This window comes from Leptosomus discolor, chromosome 4 (genome assembly GCF_034619465.1).
Source record: "Leptosomus discolor isolate bLepDis1 chromosome 4, bLepDis1.hap2, whole genome shotgun sequence".
NCBI lineage: Eukaryota > Metazoa > Chordata > Aves > Leptosomiformes > Leptosomidae > Leptosomus > Leptosomus discolor.
In genome coordinates this window covers 73,936,976-73,960,272 of record NC_141394.1, presented here as the reverse complement: position 1 = coordinate 73,960,272, position 23,297 = coordinate 73,936,976, and the positions used below count along the sequence as shown (strand labels likewise).

At 38.1% G+C, this 23,297-nt stretch overlaps 1 protein-coding gene across 1 annotated transcript in view; it reads right to left on the bottom strand.

The window, feature by feature from the left end:
- The window catches only part of POLN (DNA polymerase nu), an 82,584-nt gene that overhangs the window by 53,410 nt on the left and 5,877 nt on the right, over window positions 1-23,297 (bottom strand). Inside the window, exons 3-14 of the mRNA XM_086464833.1 lie at window positions 22,248-22,733; window positions 21,548-21,738; window positions 19,989-20,101; window positions 16,708-16,865; window positions 9,977-10,045; window positions 8,485-8,545; window positions 8,211-8,275; window positions 7,321-7,404; window positions 6,810-6,899; window positions 1,225-1,281; window positions 390-443; window positions 81-146 (exon numbers count right to left, since the gene is read on the bottom strand). Coding sequence (XP_086320959.1) covers window positions 81-146; window positions 390-443; window positions 1,225-1,281; window positions 6,810-6,899; window positions 7,321-7,404; window positions 8,211-8,275; window positions 8,485-8,545; window positions 9,977-10,045; window positions 16,708-16,865; window positions 19,989-20,101; window positions 21,548-21,738; window positions 22,248-22,733 — 1,494 coding nt within the window. The remainder of the gene's footprint in view (window positions 1-80; window positions 147-389; window positions 444-1,224; window positions 1,282-6,809; window positions 6,900-7,320; window positions 7,405-8,210; window positions 8,276-8,484; window positions 8,546-9,976; window positions 10,046-16,707; window positions 16,866-19,988; window positions 20,102-21,547; window positions 21,739-22,247; window positions 22,734-23,297) is intronic.

Below are 23,297 nucleotides of genomic sequence, written 5' to 3'. Positions count from 1 at the left end.
GTTAAAAATATTACATACTTTATATAAATATTATTTTTTTATTCTAATTAAAATGGAAATCTTCTAATAGGCTCACTTACCGGATGTTTGGCTGACAGTCTGCCAGTTGCAGTTCCTGTCTGATTCCATGTAGAGGAAATAAATCCCTGTAGTCAAGTAAAGGAAAAATCTCAAAAAAGAAAAGGATGTATGAAGACATACATCTAAATTTTATTTAATGTAAGTATCAGTAGTAAAAATTCACTGCAATCAGGACTACAAAATCAAAAAGTAATACTTCATAATTTTCCATATAAAAGCACTTAAACTGTAAACATCGCAATCATTTCACATCTTTTTATGAATTATTTGAAATACTATATTTTACAGGCTACATTTTATATTTCTACCTTCCTCATGCAGGTTTGTAGTCCATCCACATAAGTTGATTTCATCTTATGAACCTGAATTACGTAAAAGTTTAGATAAATGCTTATCCATAAAAAATAAGATATTTTTCAAATTAAAGATCTTACTTTCCAAATGTATATTAACTTGTTTTGTAGACTTTTTTTTAAAAGACAGTTTTATCATAGTAAATAATGGATGTATACTTACTAATAGCTTGACCTCTTAGCATAAGACAGGCAACTGCTCGACTATACCCTAAAGCCAGGTCTTTGCAGATACTAGTAAATGAATTATTGGAATTTACTGTTTTACATCTCATATCCCCAGGTCAATAAACTACACAAAAAAGCCACACTCTAAAAAAGAAAACCTACATCTTTTTTCTTTTTAAATCTTGGAAACTCATCCACTGAAAACCCAAACTTTAGGTGTGAGAGCAGACTAACTAGGTCATTCTGGATTTTCAGGAGGCTCATCACCTAAAAAACCCCATAACTAGTTATGTCCTTCACTTTCCGCACAGTATTTCTTTAGAAGTCAAAAAATAAATGTTCTGCCCTAAGAGTGTGCTTTGTTGCACCAGACAAATTTGACAGTGAATTTTTTCCCAATTGTTTTTGCAGCAGTTGTTTGCTAGCCATAGTCTAACTGAAACCAGAAGTATAAATCAAATTTTAAAACCTCTTAAGAATATCTACAACTTCAAAATTTAAATGACTATTTGAACAAACTTACACTAGAGCCAACCTTTTTGTATTTATTTAGCTGTGAATATGTTATCTTTCTTCCTAATTTTGCTTAAGTGCAACTACATTACGTGAACTATCAGCTCACCTGACGGTATTCTAAAATTATCTTAGGCAAAGGATGAAGATCTTGCAACTTATTTAGCTGCAAAATAAAGAATATGAATTACTGGTATACTTTTCTGTTAAGTTTTATTATATAACAATCTTAACAGTAAGTTTTGGAAGAAGAAAATTTCTTGCCAAGCTGAATGGACAAAACACTGGCTAAAGAACAATGTCCTTCAAGCAATCTCGCCTTAAGCCCAAGGAAGTCTTCATTCTTTCCAGCCTTCAACAGAGAGGCTGCAGATTATCCCTTCCCATTTCATTTCCCTTCCTACGCCAGATGGGGAAAAAAAGACATGCAGACGCAAAAACTTTTCCACAACAATTTTGAAAACACTGAGGCATTGGCAGGAGGGCAGTTTACTTAGGGTCCTTTGTTAATTTTTTGTGCTAGACAGCACCAAGGCAAGAGAAAACAAGATAAAAGTATACAAAATAATACATATATACACACATACATATTTATAAGCACACAGGCAAAATCCAACAGGAGAATTTCTCCTGTTCGTCACCTAATACAAGTTACAGGAGTCCTTCAAGAAAAACTGAAATTGTCAAACACAAAAGCAATAAAATAAAGCATATTTCTGCTTACTTCGATTGTAAATTGCCATAAAATTTTGTTAGGAAAAAGAACGAAATTATTAAAATAGAGATTGGTATTTTTAAGTACAACAAAAATATCTGGAACTGCAACAGTTCAGGGTGAAAAATAGATGCAACTATACCAGAATGGAGACTTCTAAACATAAAGGTTTTTACTTGCTACCAGGGAGAGATAACATATTAAGATTAATTATCTAGTATTTATCTATTGGAAGGTTTCAGCCTACCTTTCTCTAAATAACTAAATCTCAGCAGCTGTTGGAAAGAGTACTGGATTAGATAGCACTGCTTTGATTACGGCAACAAATCTTATATTCACACAAAAAGATGACATGCATTCTGTTTCACTGATCCCTCCCATCTTCCAAGGCACTCTCACTCTCAAAGATCACCTATTTGATCTATGAAACCTCCTTCTCCTCGAGTAGCATGTGGTTTTTATGGTTATACTGCTGACATTACCTCAGAGATTGTATCTGGTAGTTCACACACTTGGCCCAAAACTTGAATTTCCACAAGAGAAATGACTACTACCTTTCTATCTTCTCCAGAGTTGTTCATTCTCAGCAAAGACTTGAGTACTTTAATTTGACTCCTGTGTGAACCACAGCAATACAATTGCAACACCCAATCAGAAACAAGTGCAGCTACACTGAACCTTCTTTTCTTCTAAGGAATTCCATTGCTATTAACAAATAGTATTAACGAGATGATCTATTAATGATCTGGACAAGGGGATTGAGTGCACCCTCAGTAAGTTCGCAGATGACACCAAGTTGGGCAGGAGTACTGATCTGCTGGAGGGTAGGAGGGTTCTTCAGAGGGATCTGGACAGGCTGGATTGATGGCTGAGGCCAATTGTATGAGGTTCAATAAGACAAAGTGCCAGGTCTGTCCTGGCTTGGGCTAAACCAGAACTAATCCTGTTTTAGTGCTTTAGCTTTTCAGTTAAGTCTCTTCTAACTAACGGCACTTTCTGAAACCAACAGAACGTTCTTCCAGTCAGTGACTGCTCCCAGCAGTGTTAAGGCCTGATGTTTATAGTTCATACCAAGGAATGGGATGCAGAGAGGCCCTGGCTTATACTTGTTCTTATAGCGACTGAGGTCACTGCTAACTCTTGTGCTCCGTGTTGGGGTGCCAGGAGTGAAAAGGGTCACAAGCACAAAAAAGGTCACACCTGCAGGGAGGGGTGAACCAGACAGGTGACCCAAACCTGAGCAACAGAGTGTTCCATCCCGTACACGTCATATTCAGTATGAAGCTGAGAGATCACAAGGGTCTCTCTCTCTTCTTCGATGGCCGACATCTGAGGAGGACTCTGTCTGTTCTTCTGTCGTTGACCCCAATCCGTGCATCCCTGAATCCAGGGCCTGAGTCCAGCTCCTGCATCCCGTCCCCGTCTGCTGCCGAGTGCAGCCTGGGACTGCCCCAGTGCCAGCCCTGCAGTGTGGTGGTGACGTATTGTCATCAGGGTGGGGGGCGTTGGGTTGGGTATTGGTGTTGTATCTATTTGTATATATTTGTACATACTGTATATATTTCATTATTTCCTTATTCTTATTATCTTTTCTTTTATTGTTATTGTTTCATTAAAGCTGTTTTAGTTTTCCAAACAGTAAAGTCTCTCTCCCTTGTTCTCTCTCTCTTTCCCTTTTTGGAGGGGAGAGGGGTTAGTAGCATCTGCCATTCGTTAGTGGCCGGCCCAGCCTCAACCCTTGACACAGGTCCTGCACTTGGGTCACAACAACCCCAGGCAGCGCTACAGGCTTGGGGACGAGTGGCTGGAAAGCTGTCCAGCAGAAAAGGACCTGGGGGTGCTGGTCAACAGCCGGCTGAACATGAGCCAGCGGTGTGCCCAGGTGGCCAAGGAGGCCAACAGCATCCTGGCCTGTATCAGAAATGGTGTGTTTGGCAGGAACAGAGAAGTGATCATGCCCCCTGTACTGGTGTAGTACTGCCCCAGTATTTTGCACCTCAAATACTGTGTTCAGTTTTGGGCCCCTCACTACAAGAAAGACATTGAGGTGCTGGAGCGTGTCCAGAGAAGGGCAATGAAGCTGGTGAAGGGCCTGGAGAACAGATCTGGTGAGGAGCAGGTGAGGGATCTGAGGTTGTTTAGTCTGCGGAAGAGGAGGCTGAGGGCAGACCTTATCGCTCTCTACAAATACCTGGAAGGAGGTTGTAGTGAGGTGGGGGTCAGTCTCTTCTCCCAAGTAACAAGTGACAGGATGAGAGGAAACTGCCCCAAGTTGCATGAGGGGAGGTTTAGATTAGATATTATGAAAAATTTCTTCACCGAAAGGATTATCAAGCACTAGAATAGACTGCCCAAGGAAGTGGTTGAGTAACTATTGCTAGAGGTATTTAAAAGACGTGTAGATGTGGCACTTAGGGACATGGTTTAGTGGTGGACTTGGCAGTGCTGGCTTAACAGTTGGACTGGATCTTAAAGGTCTTTTCCAACCTAAACAATTCCATGACTCCACGAAAAGGAAGGTATCCACATTTGTCTCAAGTTACCAAGAAGTCTGCAGTTTGGTCTTGACTTCATCATTTTTAGATATTTTTTTTTGGCAGGTTTCTGCCCTTGTGTGGGATCACACATGAACATTTGTATTGTTGAAAATTACCTGCTCCAACACTAACAGAGAAAGAATTGGAGGAGGTTCATACGCATAATATATATCACACAATCTGAAGACACTTGATCTCTTGCACAAGTGTGTTAAAGTATCTCAACTCTTTGGTCATTATTGCTGTAAGGGAAGAAGATTCTATCAAGATTCTGCAGATCTGATTCCAAATACAACGGCTCTTACTGAAGACAAGCATCTCCACAAAGGAAAACAAACACCCCACAACAGAAACTAAGCAAAATTCATGCACACAAGTAAAACACTGGCTCATAGAAAGTGACAACTCCCAAATCAAACCACAGATATCAAATAATTTGCTACAGAACTCTTTAACTAACATGAATGAATGAGTTAAGGGTTCATAAAAAGATGACAACATGGTTCTAGCCCAAATCTCCTAATGGAAGAGAGAAACTCTGTGTTGCTATTTCCCTCACCAGCAGATTTTACATTAACATTCTTTTCTTTCACCAGCAGTCTCCTTCACCCAACCAGTCAGTTATACTGAGCTACCAAAATCTGACTAGTAAGAAAGTCTCCCTGCTTCGAGGAAGATGGTCATACGTGCATGCTCGTACTAGTTTTTAACTCTGTGCATTGGGTTTGCATGGCAAGGTTTCGGTAGCAGGGGGGCTACAGGGGTGGCTTCTGTGAAAAGCTGCTAGAAGCTGCCCCCAAGTCCAATAGAGCCAATGTCAGCCAGCTCCAAGATGGACCTGCCACTGGGTGACACCAAGTGCATCAGCAATAGAGGTAGCACCTCTGTGATAACATCAGCAGTTGCTCTGTCATCTGATAAACCCTCACCAACCAGGGAGGGGAAGCAGGAAAAAGGAGAGAAGACGTGTAGGTGAAAGTGCAACAGGTTTAATGAAAACACCACCAGTACAAACAGAAAATACTTAGCCAAATGAATATTCTGTCATCGGGATGCACTGCAGATTAGTCCTCAGCAGAAGCCAGAGGAGGAGCAGGAGGAACCCCAGTAAGAATAACCTCACAGGAGCTCCCCCTCCTCAGCAAACCTCCTCCCTTTATAATGACCGTGATACTATGGTGTGGGTTACCCCTGTAGCTAACTCAGGTCAGCTGCCCTGGCTGGCTTGAAACTGCTAATGGCTGGCCTGTGATTCTATCCCAGCCAAACCAAGACACCTATTTAAGCCAGGGCAAAAGTTATTACACAAGAGCAATTGCAGCAGGAGAAAAGAGTGAGAATATGTGAAAGAAACAACTCTGCAGACACCAAGGTCAGTGAAGGAGTGGGAGGATGTGCTCCAGGTGCCAGAACTGTGATTCTCCTGCATCCCAGGGTGAAGACCCTGGTGAGGCAGGCTGTCCCCCTGCAGGCCATGGAGGTCTACAGTGGGGCAGATATTCACCTGCAGCCCATGAAGGACCCCACACCAAAGCAGGTGGATGCACCCAAAGGAGATTGTGACCCCATGGGAAGCCCACGTTGGAGCAGGGTCCTGGCAGGACCTGTGGACCCATGCAGAGAGGACCTCACGCTGGAGCAGGTTTGCTGGCAGGACTTGTGACTCCACAGGGGACCCACACTGAAGCTGTCTGTTGCTGAAGGACTGCACCAGGAGGGACACATGCTGCAGCAGTTCATGTAGCCCATGGGAAGGACCCACATTGGAGAAATTCATGGAGGACTGTCTCCCATAGGAGGGAACCCACACTGGAGCAAGTGAAGAGCATGAAGAGTCCTCCCACTGAGGAAGAAGGAACAGCAGAAACAATATGTGATGAACTCATCACAACCTCCATTCCCCATCCCCCTGTACCACCGGTGGGGGAGGAGACAGAGAAACTGGGAATAAAGTCAAGCCTGAGAAAAAGGGAGGGGTGGGGGGCAAGGTGTTTTAAGATTTGGTTTGATTTCTCATTACCCTTCCCTGATTTGATTGGTAACAAATTAAACTAAATTTCCCCAAGTCAAGTCTGCTTTACCCATGACTGTAATTGCTGAGTGATCTTCCTCTGTCCTTACCTCAACCCAAGCCTTTCATTATATTTTCTCTCCCCTGTCCAGCTGAGGAGGGGAGAGATAGAGCAACTTTGGTGGGCACCTGGCATACAGCCAGGGTCAACCCACCACACCCTGGTCTACAGCTGAAGTAGCTAGTTTGTTTTTCCCCATCATGGAGTACAACTTTCATTTCTGGCATAAGTAAATGAAGTGTGATTAGTACAATATAAAAATAAATCAAGATTGTTAGGAAAATTTTAGATAAATTAAAATTTCACTGGAATATAAGTTAGAAGTTTTGCTAAATCATGCAAGTGGTCTTAAAACCCCTTCCCATCTCACCACAACTTCTGAGGTGGACACAAGTTGTTGTATTTCAGTTCTGTGAACTTTCTCACACAGTGCATGCAGTTTTAACTTTTCAAATAGTATCTACAGTAAGAAAAAACACATAAAGGAAAGGTTTCAGTGTTTCAAGTGCCAAAACAGAAAAATTATTTGATGCTTGAACTTAAGTCTAGAAAACAGATTTCAGGGAAACTAGAGCATACTGTAGCAAAGAGAAGTAACATAGAATTTAAAAGATCGAATCTTTATTTTTGCATTACTGAAAAAGTACTGTATTCTCTAAAATCAAATGCATAACTTATGTAAATACATTCAAATACAGATCATCCAACACTGCCACATTTATGAAAAACTGGTATGTCCTCAATTAAAATCAGAAAATGAGATAATATCAAAGAAAAAGAATTCTGAAGTTGTAAGGACAATTTTATATGCTTTATAATTCTTCTGTATCAGTAACAATTTACAGAACTTACAATTTACATAGTAATAGCATAAATATTACCTCTCTGAGTTGACTACTGCTGGTCAAAAGGAATTGTTCTCCAGCAACTTGATGAGCTTCCTGTTCAAGCTCTTTGAGTCGCAACTATAAATTTTTACATCAGAGTTATTCTGTTTACATTATTATTTTCATCAATAACTGGTACTTCCTAGGTTAACAAGTATATTAGACTTCTATGTAAAAACAGGATATTTGATAATGTGCAATCATTGCTGGCTATCAACATTCTGTTCAGTAGATTGCTTATATACTCTTTACTACAGTAAATCCCCTTCCCAGATCGTGACTAAATACAGATTAAAAAGTACCAAAATTTGTGGGAAGATAATTTAGGTTAGTGAATTCTACAGAGATGTGTGAGAAACACAGCTATGCAAGTTACTCTGCTAAATTAATAATCTGTCAAACCACTATGATTATCTAATCAGATTTTATGCTACAAAACAGGATTCTCTTGTAGCTAGTTCTATCAATGGGAAATGGCAAACTCAGAACTCTCAAAACATGTAACTCGTAAAGAACATTTTATTTAGAGAGAGAGAGAGAAATGCTATCGCTTCTCAGAAGATGGTTACTGATAACTGCAGGTTCAGAAAGAGTCATTACAATTTTTACTCTACAACACAACTCAAAAGGACCCGTGTGTTTTGCAAAGCAATCACAGTTCGGGGGCAAGGCTAATGAGGCTCTTTTTTGCTTGCCTAAATAAACGTGGAAGTATCCTAATATGTAAATATCATTATATTTATAATAATAAAAATACTAGAAACTCCAAACTGTCATGTAAAATGTGACAGAGATTCCTCCTCTTTTTAGTCACGTTATCCTCAGTATAAAGAGAAAGGCGATGCTATACAATTTCCAAAAGAAAAAGCAAAGACAAAATTTACCCCCAGAATCTCTGATGTTTTTTTCAGTTCTTGTTTGTTCACATGTATTTTGTGTGTTTCCATCACTGCAAATACAATTATATACTGAGAACACTTACAATTGGCAATTTCAATCTTACACGCTGCTTAGACTGTAAAATGGAAACCTCAGAGTCGCAGAGCTGTTATGAGGCTAAGATAATATTTAGTATTCCGAGGTTTAACATTCTACTTGAGCATAGTCAGCAGCTGCGTAAAATAGTGAAGATTCACATTTTGAACTGAACTTTCATACCTGCCAGAATTTTGATAAGCGGAAGCTCTAATGTGCAAAATAATTTCCACAAACCTTGAACCTGTAAAGCAAGACACAAATAAGTTCTTCAGTATCCACCAATTTTATTCTTAAAACATATGGTGGTGTCATTATATGGGTCTATTTTCCAGTAAGCAGTATTTAACTTTCTGTATAATCCCTTTTTATGTAACCACACTGTTTGTGGAATGAAATACTATTTTGTGTAAATTATAGTATCCAAATACTGTAGCCTCATTTTGTGGGGAATAGTAATACATATTATAATAATAACCATTTTGTACAGGAATAGCAATAGAGAAATAGACATACCTCATTTTTCTAAACAGTTTATTTTTAGGGCAAGCTCCATTCTAATAGGATATACAATTATCCCTTTTTCTTTATTCGCTTAAACAATTAAGCAGCTATTCAGAATTCATAACTTTGTTTTCATTAGGAAGAAAATAAAAGATGATAGGGTTATGTACCCAACTTAGTTACAAAGAAGAGGAAGTCTGTTTTGTCTTCTAGCCACTGAAGCAATCTCACAGCAACATTTCTCCAAAAACTCTTCCTGTAGGCTGGGTACCCGTGTTTCTGTGCCTTTGGTGTCTCCCTATTACCTTCCTTCACAGATTGTTTCATCATACTGCTGGGTCACTTAGATATCCAAATATGGCTCCATCAACTAATGTTCTAAGCACTACACTCGCTACCATCAATTTTGAGGAAACCCCCTAGCATTCTGAGGCACCTTGCACCAGAAGCTGAGCATATCCCTAAATTCTGACACTTTTCCAGGCATATGATTACAGGGTGAAAAACACACACAGAAAACCACTAAAAGACTGAAAGACTTCTTCAGATGCATTCTGAACTGCAATAAGGACCAAAATAGAATAAAATCATTCACTTGGAAAGGACCTACAACAATCATCTAGTTCAAATGCCTGACCGCTTCAGGGCTGACCAAAATTTAGAGCATATTATTAACAGCATTGACCTCTTAACCACTGACAGGCTTGGGTCATCGACCACCTCTCTGGGAAGCCTGTTCCAGTGTTTGACTACTACAGCCTAGAGCAACAGATACATTGAGAGTTTCTGCACCCAAGGAATACATAAAAAACCCCAGCTACAATCTGTTAACACTTTTTAGACTGTTTCATAAAGCTTTAAAATATCAAAAGGTCACAATATTCTGAACATTTCCTGTTATTAGAATCTTAATTTAAATATTTAGTTAACTGTTGCAGAGGAAAAGATTTTTTTCTAAAGATTAAACTTGAGACTAACTATTTCCTACTTCTGGAAAAAATGGCAAATTTGACAGGCAACTTTATTTTAACTGTTGACCAACACTGTAAACCAGTAAGGATTGAAGCTTTCTATTTAACTCAAGTAGAGATTCTGATTTGAATGAGAAGCACATCACCAACTCTCTTTAATTCATGATAATACCTCCAAAGTGACTACTTTTTATACTTACCTGTAAGTCATGAGCAAGGTCCATAGTTACATTATAAAGCTTCTCCAAGCTCACACGTAAGTTTTGATACTGATATAAATTTTAAAAAAAAACAAGTTTTAATGCTACAATAAAAATATTTAGAGCATTATTTCAAAAGGCATTAAACTATATAAATATACTTTTCTATGTCTCCTGTTATATCTAACATTTTAGTAATGTTCTAGATCTCTGATAAACAGTTCATGAACAGAGCAGTACAGATCATGAATATTCAAGATTTTACCTATTCCTTTATTTACATTTTTGCACAGAGAGAGTATGGAGAAATAGTATCGCTACCCTGCCTTTGACATTGAAATCAGAATCCTACTACTTTTAAAATGAAAAATTCCTTGGAATTTTCTTTCTCCTATCAGTACTGCCGCTCTTCCACACCTGAGCTATTCACTCCCTTCCCTTCTGTTGAGAGGTGCTCTGCACAGAGCCACACCACCTCATTCAGTTGGCTAAAGACCATTTTGAAATGGATATAGACCCTGAGAATATGATCATTAGCTCCAAGAACATGATCACTAAAAACAATCTTAATGTCAGCCTATCAGATCTGTTTATCGGGCTAACACACAAAATGCAAACAATGAGGTGCTGCTTTTCATTAGTAAATTCCTGAGGAAAGATGGGAACGTAAAAAATGCTGCAGACACAGATTTTCTTTCCTGTAGCCTGTATCTTCAGTGATGGCTGAACAGTCAAAATTATGGAATAAATTTACATCCAAGCCACTATGTGCAAAAACACTAGCACTGTCCCATAAAATCTCTAGGCCACAAATCATAGAATCTAAGAGAGCGTTCCAGAAGACTAAAGTCCATATGCTTTTCCCCCAAGAATCACATATTTGTCTGTGTTGGAGGCAAGAAAATAGGTTACAAGGAATTAAGTATGATATGTTATGATAGTTCTTCGGCTTTTATGTAAAACAGTGGAATTAAACTAAGGTTATTTGTGTAAAAAGAGGCATTTACTTTGTGTTGATAATTTCTGAGGATATAGCTGAAGTATTGGGGCAACTTGGCCACAATACTTTAAGACAGACATTAAGAAATGTCAGATAGGCTAAAAAGAGAAGCAGAAATAATAGTTTAGAAGTTTAGAAAACACGACCTACAGAATCAGGTTTATTTAGTTTAGAAGAAGTTGAAGGAGGAGAACATAACAGTTTTTACAAAGAGAATCATATATCAATTATTTTCACGTACACTAGGTATGTAACAATTGGTTTATGGAACCTTAATCTGCTGCCTACAATTTTTTTTTTTTTAAAGTTAGACTAGTATCTCTAAGGGACAGTCCAGGTTTCGATTCCTTCAAAAATATGTTCAACATTTTCTTCTTTATCTCTAGGTTGCAGACCTCATTGCTAACTGTATTAAAAAAACCCAATTTATTATGTTAACTCCACCTCCTAGTTTCATCAAATGACTCACAGTTATAGTACTGCAGGATTTGCTGAATAGTACCACAGCATTCCTGTGATCCACTGCCTTCATAATAATTTAGAAAACTGCTAGTATAGTACCCTTCAGTCTTTCCATCTCCATCTTAAATGACCACAAATTTTCCAACATCCTCCTTATAAAGCAGCTGTTCTGTCCTCTGACCTTTTAGAAGCCCACTGTGCCTTTCTTGAAACAGAGACCAAAACTGCACAGTCTTCAAGATGTGGGTGCACCAAGGTTTTCTACGGCAAAAAAGCCCATCCCTTCTCTTGTTCTCAATAACTTTCCTTATGGTGCCCATATTTTGTTGGCTTTTTGGCTGCTGCTACACATTGAACCAACATAAACCTGGCAATGATTCCAGGATCTCTTTGTAAATTGAAACTACTTTGCATGCATTACTTTCAATTTATGCTCATTCCATGTAGTGAGATCCTCTAGAGTTCCATACCCTGAGCTCAGCATGGACTATCCAAAAAGGTAGATGTGAGATTCACTTGACATAAGGCATTATTTTAATAAGGGTAATTGAGCTTCTAAGGAAGATTCTAGTATAGTTCTGGTTTTATACAAAAATTGGGAATGAAAAGAGAAGAAAAAAAAACTGAAAGGAAAGGCTGATATGAGAGAAGTCTGGCAGGGAAAATCTGCATTAAACCACATAAGACTATGGAACTTTGAGCAAGTACAGAAACCCAGCATGCAAGATAATTATCCGAGAGTCAGTGCAGTACTGATTGCAGAGTCCTGCTGATGATAGTTTTGGGGAAGGGGGGGGTGGGAGGGGTGGAATCAATAACAAGTGGAACTGCAGGATGCCTAAGCTTACTGTTTTATGTTTGACAACATGAGTATAATCTACATCACATGGAAGACTCATGAGACCAGAAATTAATTTTGAGGCCAATAGAATCCTAACCACTTATCTTTTAATCTGGTAACACTCACTGTTTCTTCCTCTATGGTCACATTGCTGGAGATTGACCTAGATCTGGCTAGATTCTTGGTGAAAAGGGTATTCCAAGATCATTTCTATTAAATAAATACACATAGGCAGGGTTGTAAATAAATTTAAAATCTTCTTCTCAAGTGAATTACATCTTTCTGTCAAGAATATTTAAAAAGCTTAAAAAAATAATATATTGGCAGGAAACCAACTGGACATGAAAACATATGGAAAGCTTCTCAATTGAAAAAGCACTAGAGGGTTCCTTGGGCTGCTTATAAGCAATTTATCTTCAGGTTTATCATTCACCTTATGTGTATTTTAAAGAAATCCTAATTATTCTGTGCTCACTTTATTATTTTCATTCCTATTTTGGAGCTGATGGAACACTAAGAGGGGCTCTCATGCTATGAGCTGCAGAAGTCTCTCTTTCCTCTGCAGCTATTCTACAGTTTCTTACCTTACTGCTCTCATGAAATACCTACAGTTGGGAGAAAAATCTGCTCTAAAAGAAATATATTCTGCTTTCTCCACTCAAACTGACCTAGAAAACATTTTTCTTACCAGAGTAAGCTCTCAGAAATCACGCTACTAAATCTGACTTTGCTGCCCATTTCACATGTTTTTTTTTTTTGACATATTCAGAATCTTTCCTTTGGTCCTTCTGTGATAAGAAGGAAAGAAAAGGACACTTCTACTTGTTATCAGATTTACACTCTGTCTGAGATTGCATAGAAAATGAAGACAATGCTTCCATTTGAACGAAACATCCAGTATTTTGTAAAGAATAAGATTCTATCATGCAGAAGGGTATATGCAACTAGATGTGATATCACTCTACCAAACTTGACGTTATTAAGCTACGAATTATGGACTAAACCAGTAAGATTGCCACTGAAATTGTTTCCAAGAATATTTTCATAAGAACAGGCCTGATGTCAGAATACATGGTCCCAGTGCTTTTAATCTGTCCAGTCAGAACAGGAGTTCTTTTGAAGCAAGAGCAGGTAAGAAATCTTCAGAATACTTCAAGGAGGGTCTATATAGTCTAAACAGACCTCCGAATTAAGGATTTTTCTAAAATTAAAAAAATTAATATCAAAATTAATGGACATAAAGGATCTTCCTTTGTCTTCAGGGTGGTTGTGAGTTTGTGAGAAGGTATCTCTGGACACCTTTTTCCATCTGAACAGGGTCTTTTGCAGGAATTGCTCCCTGAGCTAGATGCCATTATCTCCTCCTTGTCTTCAGGATGACACTTAGAACCTCCTGGTTGTGTTTCGAGGGATTGTGGGTAGGCATGAACTGAGACACCAGCACATCTAGACACTTGATCCTGTGCCCTCACAGCACAAGAGTCAGCTGTAAATCAACAGCTAAATATAAACCATCCTCTAAGCAGTGTATAAAAATCTGCCTCGTATACAAAACTCATAATTTTGGCCTACTATTTGCAAAACAGCCCCATTATTTGAAGAAAAACAGAAGTCTGGAACCAAAGCATTACAGCAGATGCAGACTGACAAGAGCAATGCTTCATCCATGATTTGATCCAAACAGAATGCAGAAGGAATTCAAATTACTTATTGCTGCACAAACACAATAGAGCCAGAACTGACTGAAAATTAGTTTATACTAGGACAAATCATAACACATTATTGCTACACAGACATGCATTCTGGTACACAGCTGGGTAAGAGCCATCACATTGGTCCAACTAATTTTTAAAAAAAGAAGTGCTGAGCATAACAAGTGTGGGAGACACCTACTAGTTACAAGTAGTTATGTTTCATGCTAAAAACACTGTTAACAGAGTTTTGCAGTAATCTTTGTTGCAGACAAGTTTTCCTACCACGTACCATAAAAAAGGGGTACTAGTGTTGCAGTCATTCAGAAAACACTTAAGCCTGAACCATGGTTGTTTTTAATCTTGAAATGACCACATGACTTAAGACAACAGCAGATAAAACTAAACAGATTCTACATAAGCTGATGTCTGTTAGTGGGAAGCATGTCCCAGAAAAGTCCCAGCAGCAGAAAACGAGTTAAAATGGGGTAGCGAATTCCACTGACGGACCATGCGGGTTTCCCATCTGCTCAAGGGCTATTAGTCCATACAACTTCAGCATTTTGAGAGCAGACAATATGGACACCTACTGTAAGTGCTTTCTGTTAGCCTACAGCAGACTTGAATACTGCAAGACCGAGAAACAGTAGGCCCTTGAAGGTAGGATGGGACATTCTTCAAAGCTGAAATACCTAGATCTATTGGTGGTCATCCTTGTTTTATAACAGTCTAGTCCTATCAGTGAAGACTTCTCTCTACCCCAGACAGATCAATTTAAGCAGGCCCATGCTCTAATGAAAAGCCATCAACCTGTCTCCAAGAAACCTCATCCATACCCACCGCTTCTGGAACAAATGAGCTGTCTGTGAAACAGTCTGCTTTCAGCAACAGACAGCTTACTTGATCCTATTCTGGAGGTAGAAGCAAGCCCAAGGACAGGCTTCATTCGACACCAAGATTCCTCATCAGCAAATGCAGCAATGACACCAGTAGTATGGTGCTTAGCGCCTGTTTCAGCAAAGGTTTCAAGGTATATGCACTACGACCCCTTTTACTGAGCCTTTTTTGCACAGCATCAAATACACAGACAAGCAGCAAGTAGCACATACTCTTCTAGAGAGGTGTGCGGGTGAGTAGCTGGCTACAGAATAAAACAGCACATTCTAAGTACCGTGCAGGGTGGACAAGACTAGCACAATACAGAGAGAGCTTAACGGATGCTATGGAGCACAAGACATGATATGTCACTCCCTCTGGGAGTTCAGACAACTGTTACAAACGCACCGGTAAATTCAAGGCAAGATGGCTGCAGAGATAAACCTGGCAAAGAGCTAGGATTCACAGGAAGAACTAGGACTCACTGAGCAAACAGAGAAGCCAAAAAGAAAGTGGGAGAGTCCAGGGAACAAATTAATTGCATGAGGAATAGGGGGAAAATAATCACAGGATGTTAGAGAGAGGCATTACCTGGGACTTGGGAGAAGAAGTCAGCACAAAGACACTGGAGATTGTTGGGTCAAGGAAATAAACTAGACATGAAGTAGGGCAGGAAGGAAACAAGACTTCAATATTTAACTCAGAGCTGGGAATCAGGATGACATAGTTGAGAAATGATAACTAAGAATAGATGTAATATATGAAGAACAAAAAAACTGAGCTAAACTGAGGAAAGAGGCAAGATTAAGGATGCTGAATCACAGGAGGGGACATCACATATAGAAATAACCAACAAGCTTATAGCTTCTGCCTGTTTGCCTGTCCATTCCCTACACTAAGAGCTTAATTCATGAAGTAGCTTCTGAACAACTGCAGCTTACAGCTATTGTTTTAAAGTAAACTGGCTCTGGTTTTCTCAGAAATGTCTATACTGATGAGCACATGCTGATATTACTGGCCTCTGTTCGTGCTCTAAGTCCACTTGACATCTGTGGATTTGTATCCTAGAAGCCCTATAATGTCACAACACTGTCTCTGAACAAGCAAGGCCTCTGAAAAGTAAAAGGTTTCCAAAAAAAAAAAAAAGTAGGTTGCTGCACATCTATTTTTATCATTCAAACAACCTCTGAAGGCTAATGTGTCTAGAGTAGATCACCATGGCCCAAAATACAAATACCAAAATTTTATAACATTCAGTAAATAAGTTTCAACAGACAGTAAGACATTTCTCTAGTGCTCAGAATAACTTCTCAAGAAGTTCATCACTCATTCTCTCTCATTGAGAATAAAAATTCACATTTTTTTCATGCACGTGCTTGAAAGTTCACATTCGACTCCGTACTGTTCCTCAGCCTATGATATGGTGTTTTTACCAGTTGTGAAATTCAGCAAAATTGTTAATAACAATTAACTAAATACAGGCTACAAGTTCACAGGAGTTAGAGGACAAGGCATTAGACATTTTGGAAAGGAAAGTTGGAAACAAGTTTACAAGGAGGTGGAAAGAAAAAAGATCAGATTATACATTAATATTGCTACCGAACTTTACAGTTTTGAAGCACAATTTTACAGTTCTTCCTGGAGAATACGATCCCATCTTGGTAGAATGCAGCGAACCCTTCCCTTTTGCCCTTTCTTGAAAAATCTTTAAAATTAGATTTTCAACAAGTAGTATTAACATTTTCTTTCATCAGAAAACCACTCTGTCATTTTCTGCAATATTTTGTAACTAAAAGCAATTCTTTCATCATTTCCTTCCCCTTTTAACCCAACCACAAACAATTTAAAACAAACTACTTACTGATGCATTTCTCAGAGTGCCTGCATCTGTATTTACTGTTCCCATAGAAAAATGTTTTTCAAAATACTTCTGTATTAAACACTCAAAAGAGGGAACTGTGTCGCTGGGGTTTATCAGCCACGCTGCAATCCTTGGATCTAACACGACACTATCAGAAACTACAAAAATAAGTTATTTCTGGCAATCAAAATATTTAAATTACCTCCCATACTGAGAAATACTTTTAGAATTTTGCCTATCTTTCCTGTAGACACACATCATAAATAGACAAGCATTTACACTATGAAAACATTAAACATTGAATTTGCAGTTTTAACAAGTGGTCAATATCACGACTACATAGGAGTAAGTTCAAACATTGAACTTTAGGAAGGTTTTTTGTGAGGGTTTTTTGGGGGTTCCCCCCCCCAAGTTTTAAAATGTAAGTAAACCTTTGGTTCTTAACATTGACTATAAAGGCCTCTCTCTCATTACTGAAAAATTTCAAGTTGAAGTTTTTCTTGTAACTGTCTCCCTCTAGTACAGATTTGCTGTTACTGTTAACTTGATGGATATCCACAAAATTGCCACTGGGGATCAGCGAAGAGAAGATTTACTTCCTAACAATCAGACTTCTGAGATCTTCAATGCACATATTAATTCATGTATGGGTGCACAATGCATTGTTCCCAAAAATCAGAATCTTTTGTCCTATAGGATCATATGTGCTTACACTGCACTTTCTCATATTCACACAGATATATAGAATGGAGTAAGCCTAGTGCTGTTTCATTTCCCTTTTAACTACAGTTTCAACATATGTACTGTAGTATTTACTACAAAGAGGAGGAGAGAGAAAATAGTAACTAGAATGCAAATTGTGATATATTCAAAGACAGATCTAGGTATCTTCTTCAGTAACCCCTAAGTAAGTTCAAATGACAACCCACAGGTACATTCACAGAGAACTCCATGCTGCACACCCTTACAGACTGTTACCTGGAAGCAAACTTTAATGCCCATAAACCAAGTCACAGCTGCAGGACTATTCTAAAGAGAACCAGGCTTGTTTACCTCCACTGGTATAATTGTTGCTGAAAACATCAGCAGATGTCAGGGGAAGTGACATCTTGTCTCTGAATCAGCTTGAGCTCTGCTGGAGTGGCCAGATAACTGAAGGTTACTTCATCTGCCAGATAACTGAAGGTTACTTCATCTGCATGTTGTCATATGAGGATTTTATGTGGCTCATTACCCTTTTCTCTGATACAAACAGCTATTCACCTCAAAAGCTAACAGATGCTAAGGCACAGCCTTGGAAATTGTCTCAAGGATACCCTCCTGACAGTACTACTAGGAGTCTTTCTGCAATTGGAAGAACAGTCTTAGCCTTGGAATTGTGTAGTTTAAGAAAGTATGTCAAACTCTGCATCCACTGCAAAACCGAACTTTGGATGCGACCATGGGATTTCCACTGCTCTTTCAGCAGGAAGTAATCCCTACAGGAATTAAATGAAACTTTGACAGCCGTAACAGACAGATTTGCCATGACTCAAATAATGTATTGTGAAGAGGCAGACTATGCAACTCAGCCTCACCGATGGGCAGTGACACTCAGCAGCTGATGGCTGTTGGAAAATGCCCAGAGGCTTCAGGAAGTCTCTGCCTAGGGAGACGCTGGACATTCAGAAGCCCACGTGAAGACTGCATGAAATGAGCACTGATTTTTCTAATAACTACATCTTACCAAGGACACACGGAAGAAGAGAATCGTACTACCAAGTAGTCTGAGATATCTCAAAGATCCTTTTCTCATATCCCTATTTACAATGAGCACGAGAGTCTCCAGCTGAAAAAGGATCAAGAATCAAACCCCTCAAATATCCATCCATCCATCCCTTCCTTCCCAACTAAAATCATCACCAAAGGTGAGGGTGGCAGCAATGATTTATAGCCACCAATTTGGTCCTGGAAAAAGGATGACACCTCTTCAAGGTGAAGAGGCAGCACATATGGAACTGAGACAGAACAAAGCTTCAAGGAGTGAAGCAAAACCAGGGTCAAGCAGGGATGAAGAGAAGAGTCTGTGCTGATAAAAGCACACCTTCCTCAAGACTGTGATATGGTACTCAAGTCCTGTCCTCCGGCTCCAAAACATTAGTGAATCCCATTGGAAAAGCATGCTGTATTTTACTAGTCAGGGCTAATGTATCTGTACGTATTCCACTGGTTAGTATACTAGTTTAAGAATGAGTGCAATCAAGCAAGCGATTTCAGTAAGACACAGAAAATTTGTTTGCTTGATTTACAATGATGGGATTTTTTTACCGTAAAAAGGCAGGGGATTTGTGTCATGGTTGTTTGTTTTTTTTTTTTTGTTGGAGGTTTGTTTTTTTTTTTTACTATAGCAGAAATAATGGGTGAGGAAGCACCAACATCCAAAGTTTAAAAAAAATCCTAGACAAGAATTCTTTAGGATTCTAGAAACTTTAGATTCAAATCCTAGATAGGATCTAACCTAGATCTAGTATTTCCTGTGTGTACAGGTTATAAAACTGTCACTATTGCCAGTACCATCACGACATTTCTTCCCCCGCCCCTTCCCACTCCAGGGCTAAGTGTCTTCTGTGTAGATTTTACACCAGATTCTAAATCATCATCAGTTTCCTGTGATTTACTGATGAAACTTTTCAGATGCTGAACACAAGCTGAAGACTCTCCATAGAGGGAGTCCTTCCTGAAAGGTCACATTTACTTTTGTAATTCACTCAGCAGTAATCTGATACATAGGAACAAAAAATAAACACCACATTCTATTTACATCTTCTATCTTCTGTTTATAGTTGCTTTTAAATCCATACAAAAGTCTTACTTGTTCCTATCAAAAAAAACAAGGACCCATTCAAGTGATGAACATGACCCAGTTCTGACAACTATGAGCACCTCTGGAACTTAGCCCCTGCTCTCGAGCAGAGAAAGTCTTTCTAGCGAACACGAAACATGAAGCAGTTTGACCTTTTCAGCTACAGTCAGAACCGTGTTGAGAGTTTTTGTTTCCACATGAAGCTATCCTTAAAGTATTCAATGATTTGACTCCTACTCTGAGAAGAAATACATCACCCTGACTCGCCAAGGCTCTGGTCACAACCTCCCCAAGAAAGGTGTTCTATTCCATGGTTCTAAAACTCTGCTCTCCAATATATTACTTAATCACCAGTGTAGCTACTTTTACACTTAGAGATTTCACCAGAAACATCAAAAGCACAGAGATTATAGGAGTAGATCATAGATTAGATACTTACCTTCTTTCCAGCTAATTTCATCACCATAAACTTGAAGCAGAGTCCTCAGGAAATCTTTTGCATTGAAGCAAATAATTGGAACTTTGCAATGTAGCATTTGAAACAACACTTGCCTGCACAGAAGTAGTTTATTAACACACACTATATTGCTACTAGATTTAATGAATCTACTTTATACATTTAATTAGCATCTAGTACTAAACAGTTAACACAAGACATTTCTTTATTCCTGTAAGAACAGAATACTGTATTTGAATATTAAATTCTCAATTCAGTAATACCTGAAGCTTCATTCTATAATAAATTAAAGATCCTAGCAGATATGCCTTATCATGTATCCATAAAGAAAACAATCCTTATTTGACACTCAAACAATGCAATCTTAATCTGAAACAGTAACTGGCATCCCTGTAATACTTAAATACACCCAAATAAGATCACAGAGGCTTCTGAGTTAACACAGTATTGTAAAATCATGACTTAAAGGTTACTAGACAATCTAAATTGCCGTAATTGCCTAGTGTTAATATGCTATTTAAATCTATATAACTTCAACTTGTTTATTATTGAATTTTTTACTGTTCATATATGTACAGGCTTTACTGAGATGTTATTCTCAAGTCAGAACAACCTATATCCAAACTAACAAGTCACTAAACTAGTTGTCATGTAACTCCATTATTTCAGCTGGCGAAGTACAGTAAGTGAAGTGATTTGTTTCAAGTCACAGTGGAGCAGAGGCAAAGATGAAACTAACAAGCAAGTCCAATGCTTTGTAATTTAATAACCCAAATTCAGCAGTTTACAATAAAGCAGCTATTACTGAAATTCATAAAATATTCCAATGAAGATTTAACATGCAACTATTATATCTTAGAATCAGATTCAGTTCTCATTTCTCCCTTTACATGATACTATTTCAAAGTTAATAGTAAGGGATAAAAACGGATTTTGGTTATGCTAATTGGACTTTTAAAATATAATCCAACTTCCTTTAAAGTTTAGTCCAACTATTTAACAGATACAAAAGCATTTACTTAAAAAATTATTTTGTAATTTTAATTTAACATTATTAATGAATATTAGGAAAACTTCATTTGGGATCTCAAAAGCCATTAAAAAACCCTATTGTGCTCAAAAATTTAAAATTATTAGCAGAGTTCAAAAAGGATGTTTACCATAATAACGTCCATCAAAAATGTAATAGATAAGAAATGTGGTTCAGGAAATGGAAGATACAAGAAAGCTAGGCCTGGATTAATGGTATTTTTTGGTGCCATAGAGCTGTAAGCTGTTCATAAAGGATTCCTAGGTGAACATAAACAGCTCCTGCCAACCTAGTTCTGCCAGCCTGCAGTTAGTGATATGCCAAGCCCAAAGGAATAGCCTGTTCTTATTGGGTTTCTATTAGGCCAGGCTTGACACAGGACTAATACAGCTAATGTGAAATTCAATAAGCTTGGTGTGTAAGGAGATTAAGCTTGTGCCATGTAACCAACATCACTGTTGCTAATAGCATATGTAAAGCAAAAGAGTATTTTTTTCCTATATACTCTCACCAAGCAAATTTCTTGTGAGCCTGTTGTTCTTCTTCCCAAAGAGATGAGCATTCAGTTCTTAAATAAATTAATTTATCATTTTCATTAGCAGCATTCCAAGTGTAGACAGTTGAGGAGTAACTGGGAGGGCAATGGTGATCAGTCTGATTCTTCACTAACACAACAACTCCTTTCACTGATGAGGTTAAGGCCTGTTAAGTATAATTACAATAGCGTCTCCTCTTGACAGATTTTATGCAATCCTACGAAGAAAATTTCCCAAATATTTTACAATATGAAACTTATTACACACTCTAGAGTTATTGGATACACCATTGACAAAGAGGAGTGTGCAAGTGTTTCAGCCCGTAAACAAAAAATTCACACCGACAGATATAGTAAAAAGCAGGAAAAAAATATTTTAAACCAAATAGTCTCACTGCAAGTATCAAATGCCTGTTTAGCCCAAGCAGGTTTTTTTTTTTGTTTTCTGTTTGGGTTTTTTTTGTTAGTTTTTGTTTTGTTTTACTTGGCAACTAAATATAAAATGTAGTCAGAAGTATTAAGGTTTACCTCATTTTACATTCATATTTTGGTAAGCAATAATACACAAAACTGGTCCAGATTCTAGGCTACAAATGAACATGGTTTTGTGTTTATTAGTCACATGCACAGTTCAAATTGTTCTACAAGCTGACTCTAAACAAAGCAGTTCACTAACCTGCTCTGAGTTGAGCTGTGAAGAACCGTCTTGAAATAACATAGTAGTTACAAAAGCCACTGCCTGCTTTATAGTTGCAAGCAATTCTCTTTTTCCTTCACAACCCAAACTCCTGATATCACAAGGATAATTCTCAGAAGACTCTGTTTGTCCAGAACAGTCGTATCTTCTTTCATGTGAAGAAGTGTAGCTCTTTACAGGTAATCTTCTTGTTTTCTCTGAACAACATGTAGGCACATCTTGCTTTCTTTTAAGGGGAGTAGATATATTCTTTTCACCACTCTTCAGGTTTTTTGCTTCTACTGGAAGATTTCTTTCTCTGCATCCCCATGTTAGCAAGTCTAAATCTTGGTAACAGCTCACTATTTCAGTATCTTGACAGCAAAGCATTTCATCGGTGTGTACTGTCCTGACTATCTGACCAACAGTACTGTTTTCAGGGCTGGCAGATGTTTTTAATAAGGCAACTGTGGAATCACTAATCTCCTGGAAAAATTGGAAATTTTTGTGAACCAATTATTCAACTTATTAGAAGACATAAACATACATGAGTTAATTTAGATAAGTTTTAAAAGGAAGTGTTATTCTATGAAAAAAATGTTGATACTAGCAAGAGTCAGTTTAGGGGAACCACATTACGTAAAACAAAATTCAAGTATTTATCAGTAAAGATTTTGCTGATTTATATTGCTTACACCCAAAACCACTACTGTATTTTTTAAATCTTAGTCCATCACTAAAAATGACAAACTAACAACTCTATGATGCACTAGTCCAGTAGCCTGTCTTCCATATGACTAGGTTATTAGTGACCTTTTTTTAATGACAGCTTAGTTTATTAAAGAACTTTTAGCAAGGGACCATAACGACTGCTTTGGAAATTCAAGTACTCTGAGTCAACTGGATCTCTACCAATTTCTTCAAACAACTTACAAAATTGTAAGACATAAAAATATATATGAAAGTCACACTGAAGAAGTATTATCAGTTGTGTGAACAAGTATATTCTGTTTAATCCACTATGCTCAGAACAGCTTTCCTACTCCAGAT